General features: G+C 39.0%; 1 protein-coding gene across 5 annotated transcripts in view; it reads right to left on the bottom strand.

Moving 5' to 3' along the window:
- Positions 1-2,804: 2,804 nt before the first annotated feature.
- The window catches only part of FRMD1 (FERM domain containing 1), a 49,398-nt gene continuing 37,661 nt past the window's right edge, over positions 2,805-14,541 (bottom strand). For all 5 annotated transcript variants that reach the window (XM_087968353.1, XM_087968362.1, XM_087968382.1 and 2 more), the window contains exons 8-14: positions 12,995-13,060; positions 11,487-11,555; positions 9,159-9,333; positions 7,443-7,778; positions 7,194-7,310; positions 6,068-6,147; positions 2,805-3,534 (exon numbers count right to left, since the gene is read on the bottom strand). In XM_087968353.1, the coding sequence (XP_087824479.1) occupies positions 3,241-3,534; positions 6,068-6,147; positions 7,194-7,310; positions 7,443-7,778; positions 9,159-9,333; positions 11,487-11,555; positions 12,995-13,060 (1,137 nt within the window). In that variant the 3' untranslated portion in view covers positions 2,805-3,240. The remainder of the gene's footprint in view (positions 3,535-6,067; positions 6,148-7,193; positions 7,311-7,442; positions 7,779-9,158; positions 9,334-11,486; positions 11,556-12,994; positions 13,061-14,541) is intronic.

The raw sequence follows: 14,541 nt of genomic DNA, 5'->3' as shown, positions 1-14,541 counted from the left end.
GGATGGATGGATGGATTTCAATCCTCTGATTTAATGCGGGTAGTCCTTGATTTATGACCACAATTGAGCCAAAATTTCTGTTCCTATGCAGGACAGTTAGTCTTTCCCCATTTTACAATCTTTTTTGCCACAGCTGTTTAAGTGAATTGTTTCACTTAATTGTTTCAATGGCTTCCCCATTGATTTTCCTTGTCAGAAAGTCGCAAAAAGTGATCACATCACCTTGGGACGTTGCAACCGCCATAAACAATGCCAAGCACCCAAATTTTGATCACCTGACCACGAGGATGCTGCAATGCTCATAAGATTGAAAAATGGTTATAAGTCACTTTTTTCAGTGCCATCGTAACTTTGAATGGTCATTAAACAAAAGGTTGTAAATTGAGGACCAGCTGTAATATACATTGTCAAACCGACCATCTCAGATTGTCTTTCAAAATGCAAACACCTTTGAGAGGAGATCATTTCCATTGAAAGAAAGAAGTTGTTGTGGTTAGCTGGCAGCGGGTGTGAATGGCTGAGGAGAGGGAGGACTCAGATGAGGGGCCAGGACCATCAGGGAGTGGACTGCTGCCTTCAGAGATTGTGGGGGTTGGCAGCAGCGATGAGGAGGTTTCCGAGGAGCCTGTGCCAAGTGTGCGTGCACGCAGGGCTGCTCGCAGGAAAGAGCAGCTGCAGCAGCACAGGTGACTCAGGAGTAAGGCTGAAAGGTAACGGCCCCTCCTTCAAGAAGATAAAAGCCAGCTGTAAGTTGATATTTGAAGACTCTTTATGTTGTGAAATATTTCTTATCTGTTATTCTTGGCAGCCTCGCAGTGTTTTGGCAAAGCTTATGCTTATCAAAGTTAATTAGTTTGCAGCAGCCTTTTAATTGGGGATTTGTAAGAATCATTCAAAGGTTTCTGTTCCCTTTGGTTTGTGTTTGTTTTATAGGAAAAGGGTTTGGGTCAGAAGTAAAAGACAAAATTCTAACATAATCAAGTATACATTGTACCATCTGTACAATGTATACTTCTTCCAGCCTTACGATTCTATGGTTCTTGGTCATCCATTTCTCCATTATTCAGAATAAAAACTCAAATTTGCTGAAATGGCATTTGTATAGTTTTAAAAGGAGTCTTTAAAAAAATAATCACGTGGGAAATCTGGTTTGAACTGTGGCTGTGATGCCTGCATGAATAGATGGTGATGGTTATGGTAGCCTTTTGTGGTAGTCTTCTAAACGGGGGTGGGGGGGTGCAGGGGGAAACTTCTCCATCTGAGTGATGGGCACCTCTCATCTAATGTGGTCCGTAGATATGCACAGTCAAATATATATTCTCTCAAAAGTATTGAAGGGGAATAAAAATCAGGGCAACAGTGATGAAATTGATGATATCTTACTCATACTTACAGGCTGAAATGTTCCGTTTAATTCTCTGCTTTTTAAAATGATGAACTTAGAGAAAGTCAACTTACTGCTTTAGGGAGAGAAATTCTACCAATTAGGGAGGAGATTGAAAACATATGAGAATATAGGAAAAATGAGGACAAGAGCATATTTTTCTTTTTCTAGAGTAGGTTTTCTGCCAAGATCCTCCTATAAGTGGCCCCTTTGCCCTTCCACTCCCATCCTTGGAATGACAATGTTTTATGACATAGCATTAATATAAGGGGCCACTGAGGGAGGAAAGAGCAGCCACCAGCCCCATTTCCCAATTCACCGTTTTGAAAAAAAGAAGAAGAAGATTCAGAACAGACCTGCTGGCATGATGCTATCAGCTCATCATAGATAGATGGTACGGTTAATGAACACTGAACGGTCTCTCAGAGGAAACACATGTTTGTGTATAATAACTCATGAAAGTTATGGCAATGTCATCTTTGTGAAATAAACCAAGCATTAGCAAGCCAACATTTCACAGGAATGAGTAGTTAAGAGCTTCACTAAACACAGTGCCTTTCCTTCCCTCTAGAATCATCATCATATAAAAAGTGCACCTAGTCTCAAATCAATGAGATGTCAGTACTGAATTGTATTATCCTTCAAAACAGGGATATAATTTTGATATAGCTCTGAGTACCCTTTATACCCATGATGGCAAGCCTATGGTACGTGTGCCACAGGTGGCATGCGGAGCCATTTGTGCCAGCACGCGAGCTGCAAACTTACCTCACTGCGCATGTGAGTGCCTCACAGCTAATTTTCGACCGGTATGAAGCCTTTTTCGGCTTCCCAAAGGCTTGAGGAAGGCTTCCGCAGGCTCCTACAAGCTTTGTAGTCCGAAATCTAGCCCCCTTTCGTCACTTCCTTTTTTTCGGAAAAACAGGAAGTGACTAAATGGGGCTAGATTTCGGCCTACAAAGCTTGTAGCATCCTGCAGAAGCCTTCCTCAAGCCTTTGGGAGGCTGAAAAAGGCCTTGCACCGGCCAAAAATCAGCTGTGAGGCGCAGTGCAGATAAGGGGGTGGCAGGGTGGGTGGGTGGATTGCGCGCGCATGCATAGGGGATGTGGGGGGGTGCACATTGCCTTCTGGGTGCTGGCACGTGAGTGCGAGCGTGCAAGCGCACGCACAATTTTTGGCACAGGAGCCCAAAAAGGTTAGCCACCACTGCTTTATACCAATAGTTTAGAACTTTCTAGTCAGTGACCTGATGATCATTTCTAAAAAGGGGGCAACATTTGTTTGTATAATTGTTTGTGTTTCTTACATAGTATTCTATTACAGATTACAAACATTATTGCACGTTATCTGCTTCTAACAAGCACGGTCATCGTCCCTACGTAGAGGTCAATAAAACAAGGAGAAGCAAAGCCTGAAAACAAGTTTTCCCCACCTATATTAATTTATTCACATTGAAAATAGGCAAAAAGGTTGTTTATAATTAAAAAAAAGTTGGAAGGAGAGTCATGAATTTAACAACAACAACAAAAAGAACAGTTTATAAAAATGGATATTCTATCTTGATGAAGCCAAGAACAATGGAAGTTACAAGCTTTCATGAAAATAGAAATGCCCCACTAAATTATACATAGTACAACCAGGTGAAAAACAAAAGTGTCTGATGCACCAGACTCAGGGGAAAGACTTTTAGGTTGGACATTCACTATTTGAGATCCTTTGCCAGCTGTATTCTTAGTGACAAAATGTTCCAATGAGATATTTAAGATACTTATGCATGTACTGTTTTCCAACAGTAGCAATTCAATTGTTTTGCAGATGCTCTGAAAAGGTGGTCCGAGAGACTTCCGCCATGTGGCTACACCACAAATTCTTCTGGGAACGGATCTTCTCCCAAGAGATCTAAAGACAAGCAGTTCATGGACCTCTTTCCATAGAGGGCTGACTTAGTTTTACAATCGGCTGTTGAATACACATATCCATAGTTGGCTAGCTTATCCTCTAAGTCTAAGGCACAACCAAATGTATAACTGTGAGAGGTATCCGAAGACAACGTGGTACTCAGTGGTGGATGTAGACATTTACGCAGACGGACGTCATCTAGACTTTGGCTGTGCTGCTCTGGGGACATTGCTGCTTTGGGTAGGGCAATCTGCCAATTAAAGAAGAGCACATCTTTTTAAACATTCCACATTCAGCCAACAGAACATTAAAAAAAAGTGTGTTGATGCAAGTTGCCCCCATTATCCCTCTCGTCCAATTATTACTAGCATTTCTTTTGTGAAACTTGTCTCAGTGAAAAAGTTATGAGCCAATTATAAGCAATTATGAAGTTACTCAGTGCTCAATTCTAAGCTCCATTCATATCATTCCCACTGATATATACACTAAACTAAGTGTTAAATAATCTGAATTGAAAGAACTAAGAAACAGATTTAACAAATCACATGCATGCAACTTGGTATGAGCACTTAGCTTTATCACTGATTTAATATTATAATTATGTGTGTATTATATAATCTGACTGGAACAAGAAGTGCTGAGATTTAGATGTTCTGCTGGAAATCCAAATAGTTAAAGTTTGAACTGTTTTACAGAAGGGGTCAAATAAATATCAACTGCATGAAAAAGGTATGGGAGACAGAATTCCAAAATATATGAACTTTCATTTCTGCAGGTTATTTATGAAACTGTAGTAAACAGAACTGCTGTGCACAGGAGAGACCAACACAGTTAAGGAAGAAGCTATTCTAATATTTGCTTTTCTCTTCATTCCTTTTGGATTGTATTCACAAGACCAGAGGTGTCAAGGCCCTCAGGGTGTGGCCCTCAGGGTGTTTAGATCTGGCCTGTGAGGCCGCCCTGGAAATAGTGAAGAATAGTGAAGTGCCTCTGCCAGTGAAAATGGAGCTCGTGAGGGCCACACACAGCCCTTCCGAGCTCCATTTTTGCTGCAGGCGGCTGTCCCAGCCAAAAACGAAGCTTGGGAGCCCATTTTTGCTGGCAGAGTGCTCGGGCCACCACAGGTACTCCCCGACACAAGTGATGTCATACTGGCTATGCCCCCCCTGGCCACACCTCCCCCCCACAAGGTCAAACACAACCCTGATGCAGCCCTCAATGAGGCCCTCACACCCCTGCGCTAGACTGTAAGTCTGGGATTATGATGATGTATTTCAGTGTGGATACAAGGTTTTCACAATGATATAAATGTAATAAAGATGACAATGACAAAACTATAAGAAGAAATGGGTCAGATGAAATATCATTTTATATTCTGTTCTAACCACACAGAGCCAGGACATGAAGATATATAGACAGTGGCTTGAACAATGGGCTATGACTGAGAAGACCTCAGTTCAAATCCCTTGTTACCAATGAACTTCATAAGAAGGTTTTTGTTAGTGTAGTCTTACTGAGTTGTTGTAAGACTAAACAAGTTGTCCTTCCTTCCATATACCTGCAAGGCAATGACTGAAGATATTAACACTGAGAAGCCTTCAATCAATATGAGTCCAAGCCCTCAATGGTAATTAACTTATACTTTATGCTCATAAATATCTGGACATGCACCACCAAATTTGAGCACTATTATAATTCAACTTAAAAGGTATGCAGCGTTGTATTATATTTACAGAAATGTGCTACAAGACCACAATCTTAACTGCACGTTTAACTTTCATTGTATAGTAAAAAGGGATATGTAAGATCACCCCAGGTTAGGCTGTGTCTACACAACTAAACAAATTCAGTGTTACACAGTCATCATTTGATATGTATCACCAGTTTGAAGAGTTTCATAATTTAAAGAAAGTGAACTAAACTACCTAGGATTATTGATTTCAGGGAAATTAATCATTTTTTGCCTTTGTTAAGCTAAATTTGACTTCACTTTCATAACTTTGCTGCTCATGAATGCTAGGAAATGAACTTTGGGAAACATTCTTCACTGAGCATTTTGAGCTCCCCCAGTAAACTGAGAATGAATAGCAAATCCCACAAATATATTCATTTTTTTCAACCATACTTGGAACATACAATAGCAGCATTAATACTGAAGTGCAAAGATGAAAGTATATTTTCATCTCTATCCAGGCCAGGTTATTATTGCTTCACAGGACCCTTCTTTGGAAATTAAATCCAAAAACTAAGACTTTCTATGAATTCTTGGTTTGGGATCATATCCAGTTTCTAGAATATGTTACACTAGATTTTTAGGTGTAGAAATAGATGTGTCACAAATCCAGATTTCCTCCCAAATAAGACTAGTTGATTTCTTTATCAGATGGTGGCATTTTGAATTTCTACATTTTAGGAGCACCTCTTCTGTAGTTTGGGGATTTTAAAAGTATGATTTCTGGGGCCAGCCAGGAACAACAGGATGAAATGAGGATGCATAAATGGGCAATATATGAATTTGGGGGAAATACTGAGGGTGAGATTTGGGGTTGGGTATTTTTTTCCCCAAGTAGTTGATGTGAAACATATTTTAATTTAGATGTGCACTGAAAAACAAAAAAAAAAGGAAAAAAAAAAGGATTTCATTTCTCAGCCATCAACCATTGTGGCACAATTTTGTGATGGTGGCATTCTGGTGGACTCACGGTGGAATCAAAGTGCCTGGATAGAGCAAAAGAGAAATGACATGAGATTTAATTTCATTCTTTAATGAACCATGATCTTACCTGATTAAGCGAGTCTGCACTCTGGCCTTTGACCTTTATTACGGTGACATGTACCGCAGATAGAGGATGCTTGTCAATATCTGTGAGGGGCAGAGAGGAAACCAGGATAGTCGGTGACAGTCAAAAATGGAGACAGGTTCTGCAGCTTCCAGAGACATAGTTGGAGCCAGCTCTCAACATACAAATCAATACAATTGTAATCAAAAGACTCAATTCAATGCATGATAAACTCTGGACTGCCAGGATGAGATCCTAAAATTGTTTAAGCAAATCAGCCAGAATGGCAAGAGGAACATCAAAGCAGTATAGACTGTAGATGTCCCATTAAGTGTAAACCTGGTTCAAAGCTTGATTACATCTATGTATGGGCCAACTATGCTTGGTTTTAGTTGGATCTGGAGGCATTGATTTCATAGATACGCCTACATACAGGTTTGTATCTATTTAAAAAAACTTCAGTCCAAAAGACAAACCTTCCAGTAATATGAATCCCCTTGTTTTAGATTACTTCCTGAAGATAAGGGGTGATAAAATAACTTTAAATGTTTTGCCCAAACCTTTCCCCCTCCAATATAATTTACTTCTACTGGACAGTCATAATGGTATGCTGCCCACCAGTTCATACATCCAGTCTTATAGCTATCTAATACACTATGGTACACTAATACTCACAGGTAAATGCATGTAAGTATTTAATAACAATATGTAAAGCAGGTTATAGAGAAAGAAAACATATATATTCAAACTGACTTTAAGTTTCAAAGATTCATAAAAAGTACTGAATGTGCTAATGCTTCATTTAGCAATTTAGGAACTCCACTGTTTAGAGAAACTGATGAAATTACCATTATTCCTTATGAAATCCAGACCATACAAAATGTTGGCCTTGCATCTGTCTTAATCAACAATGGACAAATAAAACTTACCCATATATGTCTTCCTTTACCCTTTACGTACAAACTCTTCCAGTTCAGTGAAAGAGTAGAATTGAAGTGTCTTACATAAAATTAGTCTCAACTGAATAACAGGTAATCCAGCTTGTTTTAGTTAAGAGTTAAGGAATATCAACATTTTACTAACAGGAGGCAACACTCAATCAAGAAGAATCATGCAAATGCCATCCTACCTTGGCACCAAATATCATCTTTTGCCTGAGAATCAACAGATTCCTCATAGAACATTTCTTCAAAATGACATTCATCCGCAGGTAAAGTGTCTGGCTCATCTACAGCCAATTCCACCTCTGGACACAATAGAAGACAGTTAGCAAGAACGCTGCCTTTTTCTAAACCCACCTGCCAACCATTTTTCTACAGTTTCCATCTTGATTTGGAGACACAATGGCTCCTAGTGATTCTGTCCTTTCACAACTTACCATCATCGGGCAAGTCATTTTCGGCTTTATCTTTGCTGCTGCTATCAATTCCAGAGCTACTGTAACTGATGTTGGAACTGCAAGACTGCTCCTTCTGATGGATTGGATCCATCCCAAAGGGTTCGTCCACAGACATCTCCATGGATATGTGTTGTCTTGAGTCAGCCTCAATGCCAGAGGTGTGTGAACTGCCATGGCTGTCAGTAGACTGTCGAGATAGGCGGTTGTTGCTCTCACTTCCTCTGCTGCTCCCACTGTTGTGAGATTGCTTATCGGATGGATCAAAATCTATCTCCAAAGTATCACTGATGTAGGATTCTCGATACCTCTTTTTCTCTGGAAGAGTGGAGTGGGAGATAAAGAAAAGTGTGAAAAAGAAATAAATAAACTGAATTTTATATCACGATTAAAGTTAAATTAATACAAAAAAATTACAGCCACACAATACCAAAAACGTTACAGGAAAAGGAGAAATAAAACCTAGCAACAAAGAACTAATTTATTTTTTAAAAAGGCAATATCCCATATAATTATCATATATAGCATTTGTCGCGGTGGCACAGTGGTTAGAGTACAATACTGCAGGCTACTTCTGCTGACTGCCAGCTGCCTGCAATTTGGCAGTTTGAATCTCATCAGGCTCAAGGTTGACTCAGCCTTCCATCCTTCTGAAGTGGGTAAAATGAGGACCCAAATTGTTGGGGGCAATAAGCTGACTCTGTAAACCACTTAGAGAGGGCGGTAAAAAGCACTGTGAAGTGGTATATAAATCTAAGTGCTATTGCTGTTTGTGATATGCTTCAACCATAGTATGATTGAGTTATGATTCAACCATACTTCTTTTGCATAAGAATTATTCCATGTGTTGAAATTAATAAAAATGGATACCTTTAGAGAGGAAAAATGGAAACAGTATGAATTCCTACTAACATGCAATATTTATTCTGAATATAATATGTGATTTTTTTTGGTGTGCTAGTTTTATGTTGTTTTGCAGTTGTTTAATGTCCACTGAATGTATTATAGCCCTAAGCTGGACCACAAACATGTTTTGACGCCATCTACTTTCAATAGGATCTGCCTATCCAGTAAAATTGGAGCTCATTGGGTCCCATCTCTCAGAGAAGTCATCCATAGGAACAATGGAGGCAGACTTATACACCCTCCCATATGAAAATGAGGCTGTCCCTATTTATAGCAGGATATCTCTGTAAGGTAGAATTTATGTTCCTCAGACTAGAAAGGGAAATTCTATTTTATTGGGGGGAATTATTCATTGCTGTCATCTGTTTTATGGATGTTGAGTATGTAAGCAGCTCAGCATTTGCAATAATTGAAAGGCCCATTAGCTCAGTTAAATAAAATAAATAGATAAATAAAGAATAAAATGCAAAACTGGGTCGGAAAAACTTTCTCTTCTTTCATCTCACCATCTGTCTTTTTTTGACTCCAAACAAGTAAACCAGAAAATGTAATAATGATTAGCAATGGTTAGGGGGTTGATTGAAAGTCAATTGATAGAATACAAACTTTGGCAGGTGTCTTAACATTGTCACTCATTTATATTGCTTGCCTCAATTGGCTCAAATAGAGTATTTGGCTTACCAAATAAATATTCACATTTTCAACCAACCCACCCACTAACCAATTTAATCAGAACTTTCTTCTTTAAAAAAAACCAAAACCAATTTTAATGGCAGTATCATTTTCACATACCTTCTGCATCTTCCATTAGCTGGATCTGTTTGAGTATAGGCTGGATATTAAGAAACAACCGATGACTGTTGCTGAGCAGCTGTAGCAAATGCCGAGATCGGAAGGGGCAGCCTGTGTAGTAAACCAACTTACGGGCAGAAGGCAAGCCATCTGGCTGGATCACAAATTTTTTCCCCTAAATGAAAGAAAAAAGAAAGACAAGAGAAGAGAGGAGAGGAGAGGGAAGGAAAACTAAGTCTTTGAAGGACACCGGAATGAGTCATAGAAGAAGCTGCGCACACAAAAAAAAGGCCTTTATTATGATGAATAAAGTTCTCTATGGATATTCAAATATAACTTTTCCTGTTGAAGTATGACTACTTCCTATCAGTAAGCTTATCACCCTGGTCCCAGGGTGACAAGCTTCTTCAGATGTCCAAGTCTTTTAAGATCCAAACTACTCTCAGCTATAAAAGCAGGATATTGGCACACAAGCAGGTAAACTTTGATGGGTTGCACTATCTTTGCACTAATTTCTGGGAAACTTTGCTAAATTCAAGACTTTTCCAGGGGCAAAGAATGTACCTCTACTTTACATACAAGCATGGATTCCTTTATACCAGGGGCGTCAAACTCAAGGCCCGGGGGCCAGATGTGGCCCACGGGGTGCTTAGATCTGGCCCATGGGGCCGCCCTGGAAACAGAAAAGGACTGGCCCATGGAGCCTCTGCCAGTGAAAATGGAGCTCGGGAGGGCTGTCTGAAGCCCTCCTGAGCTCCATTTTCACTGGCAGAGGGTTGCAGGAGGCTGTCACAGCTGAAAACGGAGCTTGGGAGCCCATTTTCATTGGCAGAGTGATCAGGCCACCACAGGCGCTCCCGACACGAGTGACGCCAATCTGGCCACGCCTACACTGCCCCTCAAGGTCAAACACAACCCTGATGCAGCCCTCAATGAAATCGAGTTTGACTCCCTGAGATTCCATACAAGCAATTACAGACAATTGGGCTTCTTGCAGCTTATATGCGCCTAGTGAACCTGGAGGGGATCTGGTAGCTTCATATGCCAATATAGAAACTAGATGACGACTCGTAAAATATTTCTATGGTCGTTTTAGAGTTGCCAACCAGAAAGGGAGGGGGGGAAAGGGGTTTCAAAGAACAGTGTGGCAGCTTGGAAATTGAAAGTGCATTCCATACATAATTTTTCAGAGATAGTAACTAGATGACTGAAGAACATGATTGATGATTCTTGGTTATAAATGTGTCTCATTGGAGAATATGAATTATGATACATCCAAGGGTGGGGGAAAACCAGGGTCAAGGGTGATATTGAATTATGTGTCTCAGAGTCGGCTACACCCAGGCAGTGCCGACATCCCAATAAATCCTTTGAAGTTTTGGAAGTTTGGCTCGAGACTCATGTTTTAATTGGGGTAATTGCCGGAATCCTGACACTAGAGAGCTCATCATGTTTTAATTGGGGTAATTGCCGGAATCCTGACACTAGAGAGCTCACCTGACACAGACCAGCCTCCTGTGATAAGCTTAAATGAGATATACCATTCTAAGGAAATTATGATTGGGTTCTTTTTGACTGGTTGTCTTATCTGTGGACATGGGCCATCTTAATTTTTGCCAGAGCCAGACCAGCAGGCACATCACATTTCTAGCATTCAGAATTTTTCCTCCTTCTCACAGAAACATCATACAGGGGACTGGAAGCATATTACAATTTTGTTACTACTTCTTTCGCCAAAGCACTTCAAGCCTGGACAGATTCATTTCTTGGAAATCTTTATAAGGGGACCATGAGTTCATTCTGAACATATCTGGAGAACAGGGAGGGCTCAGTAGACTATCTTACTAATTTTCTAGGTTATCTAATATATGAGATGGAAGAAGTAATAAGTTAGCCATCAGGTTGACCAGTGAAGGATATGTATTCTATGTTATACAAAAAGTCTGTTAGCTCTAACCAAAAACTGGGACCATTTTCACTTCAACTTATATGTGTGTGCAGATTTTTTTCTTCTCCTATGTACTCACTGCCCTCTTTTGGCAGTGCACTTTGTTTTATTTTAATACACTACCATTGCAATTCTATATAGAAGCTCACTTAATTTACTTGAAGGTAATTCCTGGGTTCCTGAATAAAGGACTGCAGGACTACAGGATAAATTACATTTTATCTATTTCTGTTCTAGAATAGACACACACCTGCATACAGATTCATGTACTTTCATACAAACACATTTGATATTTAATGTATATTTATCTGTTCCAAGCTTTTAACAAATAATACAATTTAAACTAAAAGTAGGTTTAAGAAGTCATATTTAACACTTACCAAAAATGCAACTTTTCCAATATATGACCAGGGAAAATCATAAAGTAATTGACGAACATGGTTTATTTCCTGTAACAATATTAAACACTTGAGAATCCATTTTTCCTAAAAACATGATTCAAAAATTTGATCCATGCAATATTAAAGGCATCTTCAAAAAGTGCCACAATGACATTTTTTGTGTTGAATTTCTAACTTTCCTTGTTTTTATAGATTTAATTTATAATTATAATTATTCAAAAGTTCCTTAATTTTCTTTTCAAAGATACTTGATTGAAATTCCTTTGATCTTTTCTTACAGGAGGCATATGTAATAATTCTATGCCTAACATATGTTTTGAAAGTATTCAACATACAGTAATTATCACATTCCCAGAGTGTCTATTTATGTGAAAAGCTCATCTCACATTCCTTTTTGAACTAATCAAGGAAATTTAAATCTTTTAATGGTTATACGTTAATGGGTATTCTTAATCTCAAGTCATATTAGCAGAATGTGGTTGGATATAACAAATTGTACAATTGTTTATGTGATTTTACTAAGGATAAAGATATTAAAAAATAATCCAGTGAAGAACAAGTTTTATATGGGGCCAAAAAAAGCTTATTTTTACTTTGTTGTATTTAAAGCTTGTCATATAACCACCCAATTAAATTCAAATATATAATTTGGAAGTATACTTCAACTTTATTTAAGTATTATTTAAGTAATACTGTAAGCTAACGTCAGAATAAAAATTTAATTAAAATATACAGCTAATGTCATATAGTCTACTTTTTAGTGAAACAGTTGAGCAAAATATCTATAGAAAACTGTTGGGTTATATTTTATTGTGTAATAATAATTAATAAAATTAATCAAAGGGATAAAATCCCAAATACTCTTAATGTCCAAATCTTAAAACAAAACAAAAAAACCTACCACTCTCTCCTGCAACCCCACTGATGAAGGACAAAGTAACATGATTACTTGTAAGTGGACCAAAGAATTAACACTAATTTTATTTATTATTTTTACTCAAGGCAGAAAAAACATATCCAACACACCTTCCACCTCCTACTTTCCCCACAACAAAAACCCTGTGACCTGAGTGAGAATGACTGGCCCAATGTCACCCAGCTTGATTTACTGGCTAAGGCGGGAGTTGAACTGACAGTCTCTTGCTTTTCAGTCTGTTGTCTTAGCCACTAGACCAAACTGGTTATAATGCTATGTTATGGCTGAAACTCATGTTCAAGAACTGGACTGAAATTAATGTGACTTGTTTTTGAATATAAGCTTGCTCCAACAAACGTGACTCTTCTATTCCAGAAAGACTTGCATCTATTGGCATTGGACCAACTTCCTAATTCTGGCCTGGTTACTTTGCACTGCATGCACAATACCCATTTTTATGTACTTGAACACTGAAAATGTGACCCATGGAGACAGTAAAGTCAAGCTTAATAAAGTAAGATCTGATATACCTGAAGGCATATCTGCATTCTAATGCTATGGATGTTGTTACCTGATAGATGTGTATCCCTTTAAGCGTCAAACCAAGGATGACTGTAGGACGATCCTCCTTCTTATCCTGAGAAGAAAGAGACATTCAGCATGACAAGGAATTCTGCATCTTCACTTCCCTGACAATTAGTGAAGATGATTCTCGACATTAGTGATTCTCAACCCGACACAGTTGCAGGCTAGAACTATGGTCAAGGTTATTTCCCATCCGCAACATTTCTTTCCCATAAGCAACACCCTCCTTTGGAAAATAAGATTTTGTTACATTCATCCATGCTTTAGTAACCACTAGAATGAATGACTGAAATATTCTATGTAAAGAGCTGACCTTGGAGACTCAGAAGATTTTAGCTGCCTGCCTGCAGAGGATGTGGACATGTGGGAGCATGTTGAACTAAATTGGGAGTGACTGCATCTGCTACAGGGAAGTTACAAGCTCTGCTCAAGCTTCTGCTTTTAATTTTTAAAGTAGTTTTCAAGCTGAAATTCCTATGTCAACAGTTACCTCACTGTGTCTCTACATTATCACTCTTCTCCCTGTTTCCTGTTAAGATCTACCTTTGTAGAGCAGAGGTAGCAAACTTGCAGCCAGCGGGCTGGATGCGTCATGCATTGGCCACGCCCACGCCTGGATTAGCAAAGGGGGGGGGGAATTGCAATACGTCATGTGATGCCATTGTGACGCCGCGAGTTTGACGCCCCTGCTGTGGAGGTTACACCCGTGGTTGTGTTCAACCAATGGTTTCAACCAAATCAGGAAAAGATCCAACAGCTGTATTTGCACTTAACACAAATGCTAAGCTGGAGTCACTTTACTCAGAGGTCTCCAACCTTGGCAACTTTAAGACTTGTGGACTTCAACTCCCAGAATTCTCCAGCCAGCTGGCTGGAGAATTCTGGGAGTTGAAGTCCACAAGTCTTAAAGTTGCCAAGGTTGGAGACCTCTGAGTTACTGTTTCATGGCTTGCCTTCTCATGCAATCAGGTGAATTTGTGATTTAATACCTTGTGGTATGTACTCTGTGAATGCAACCTATGTGAATACAAGTTAAGTCCAGCACTGTTATTTTCTGTTGTTGGTTCTAAACTAAATAATGGTTTACTTGACCACTTTAAGGAGATAGAGGAAGACTTTTTGCATTAGCATTTGAGAATAGAACTGGACATTTCTTTGATTTTTAAGAAAAAAAAATTTTTTTTGAATCAACTAGTCAAAAAGTACTAATGTTGCTGAACACTTCATTCTGTACTGGATGCTGGTCTGGATTTCTCTGTAAGGAAAACAAATTATCAAGAAAAGCCCCCTCTCTCAGAATTCCCATCCAGCAAAACTAAACACTTCTTTCTAGCACCGAGCAGTTTGAGATGGAAACAGCATAAAACACCCCCTCTCCCCATCACTATTTTTCTGCCTAAAGGATCACTTGCATCAAACTTTTCAGGTCATTTCAGGACTGATGAAATAGAAGATCAAGTGAGAAAACCATTTTTTTTAAATAGCAAACACAGGTTGTGGCCAATAAGCTGACAAGTCAAGCTCCAAAGAAAT

Source organism: Notechis scutatus, chromosome 1 (assembly GCF_049901735.1).
Source record: "Notechis scutatus isolate UNSWTSFEM ecotype Mainland chromosome 1, rNotScu1.2, whole genome shotgun sequence".
Classification (NCBI taxonomy): domain Eukaryota; kingdom Metazoa; phylum Chordata; class Lepidosauria; order Squamata; family Elapidae; genus Notechis; species Notechis scutatus.
The sequence above is the reverse complement of the archived record's forward strand: the minus strand, read 5'-3'. Positions and strand labels throughout refer to the sequence as shown.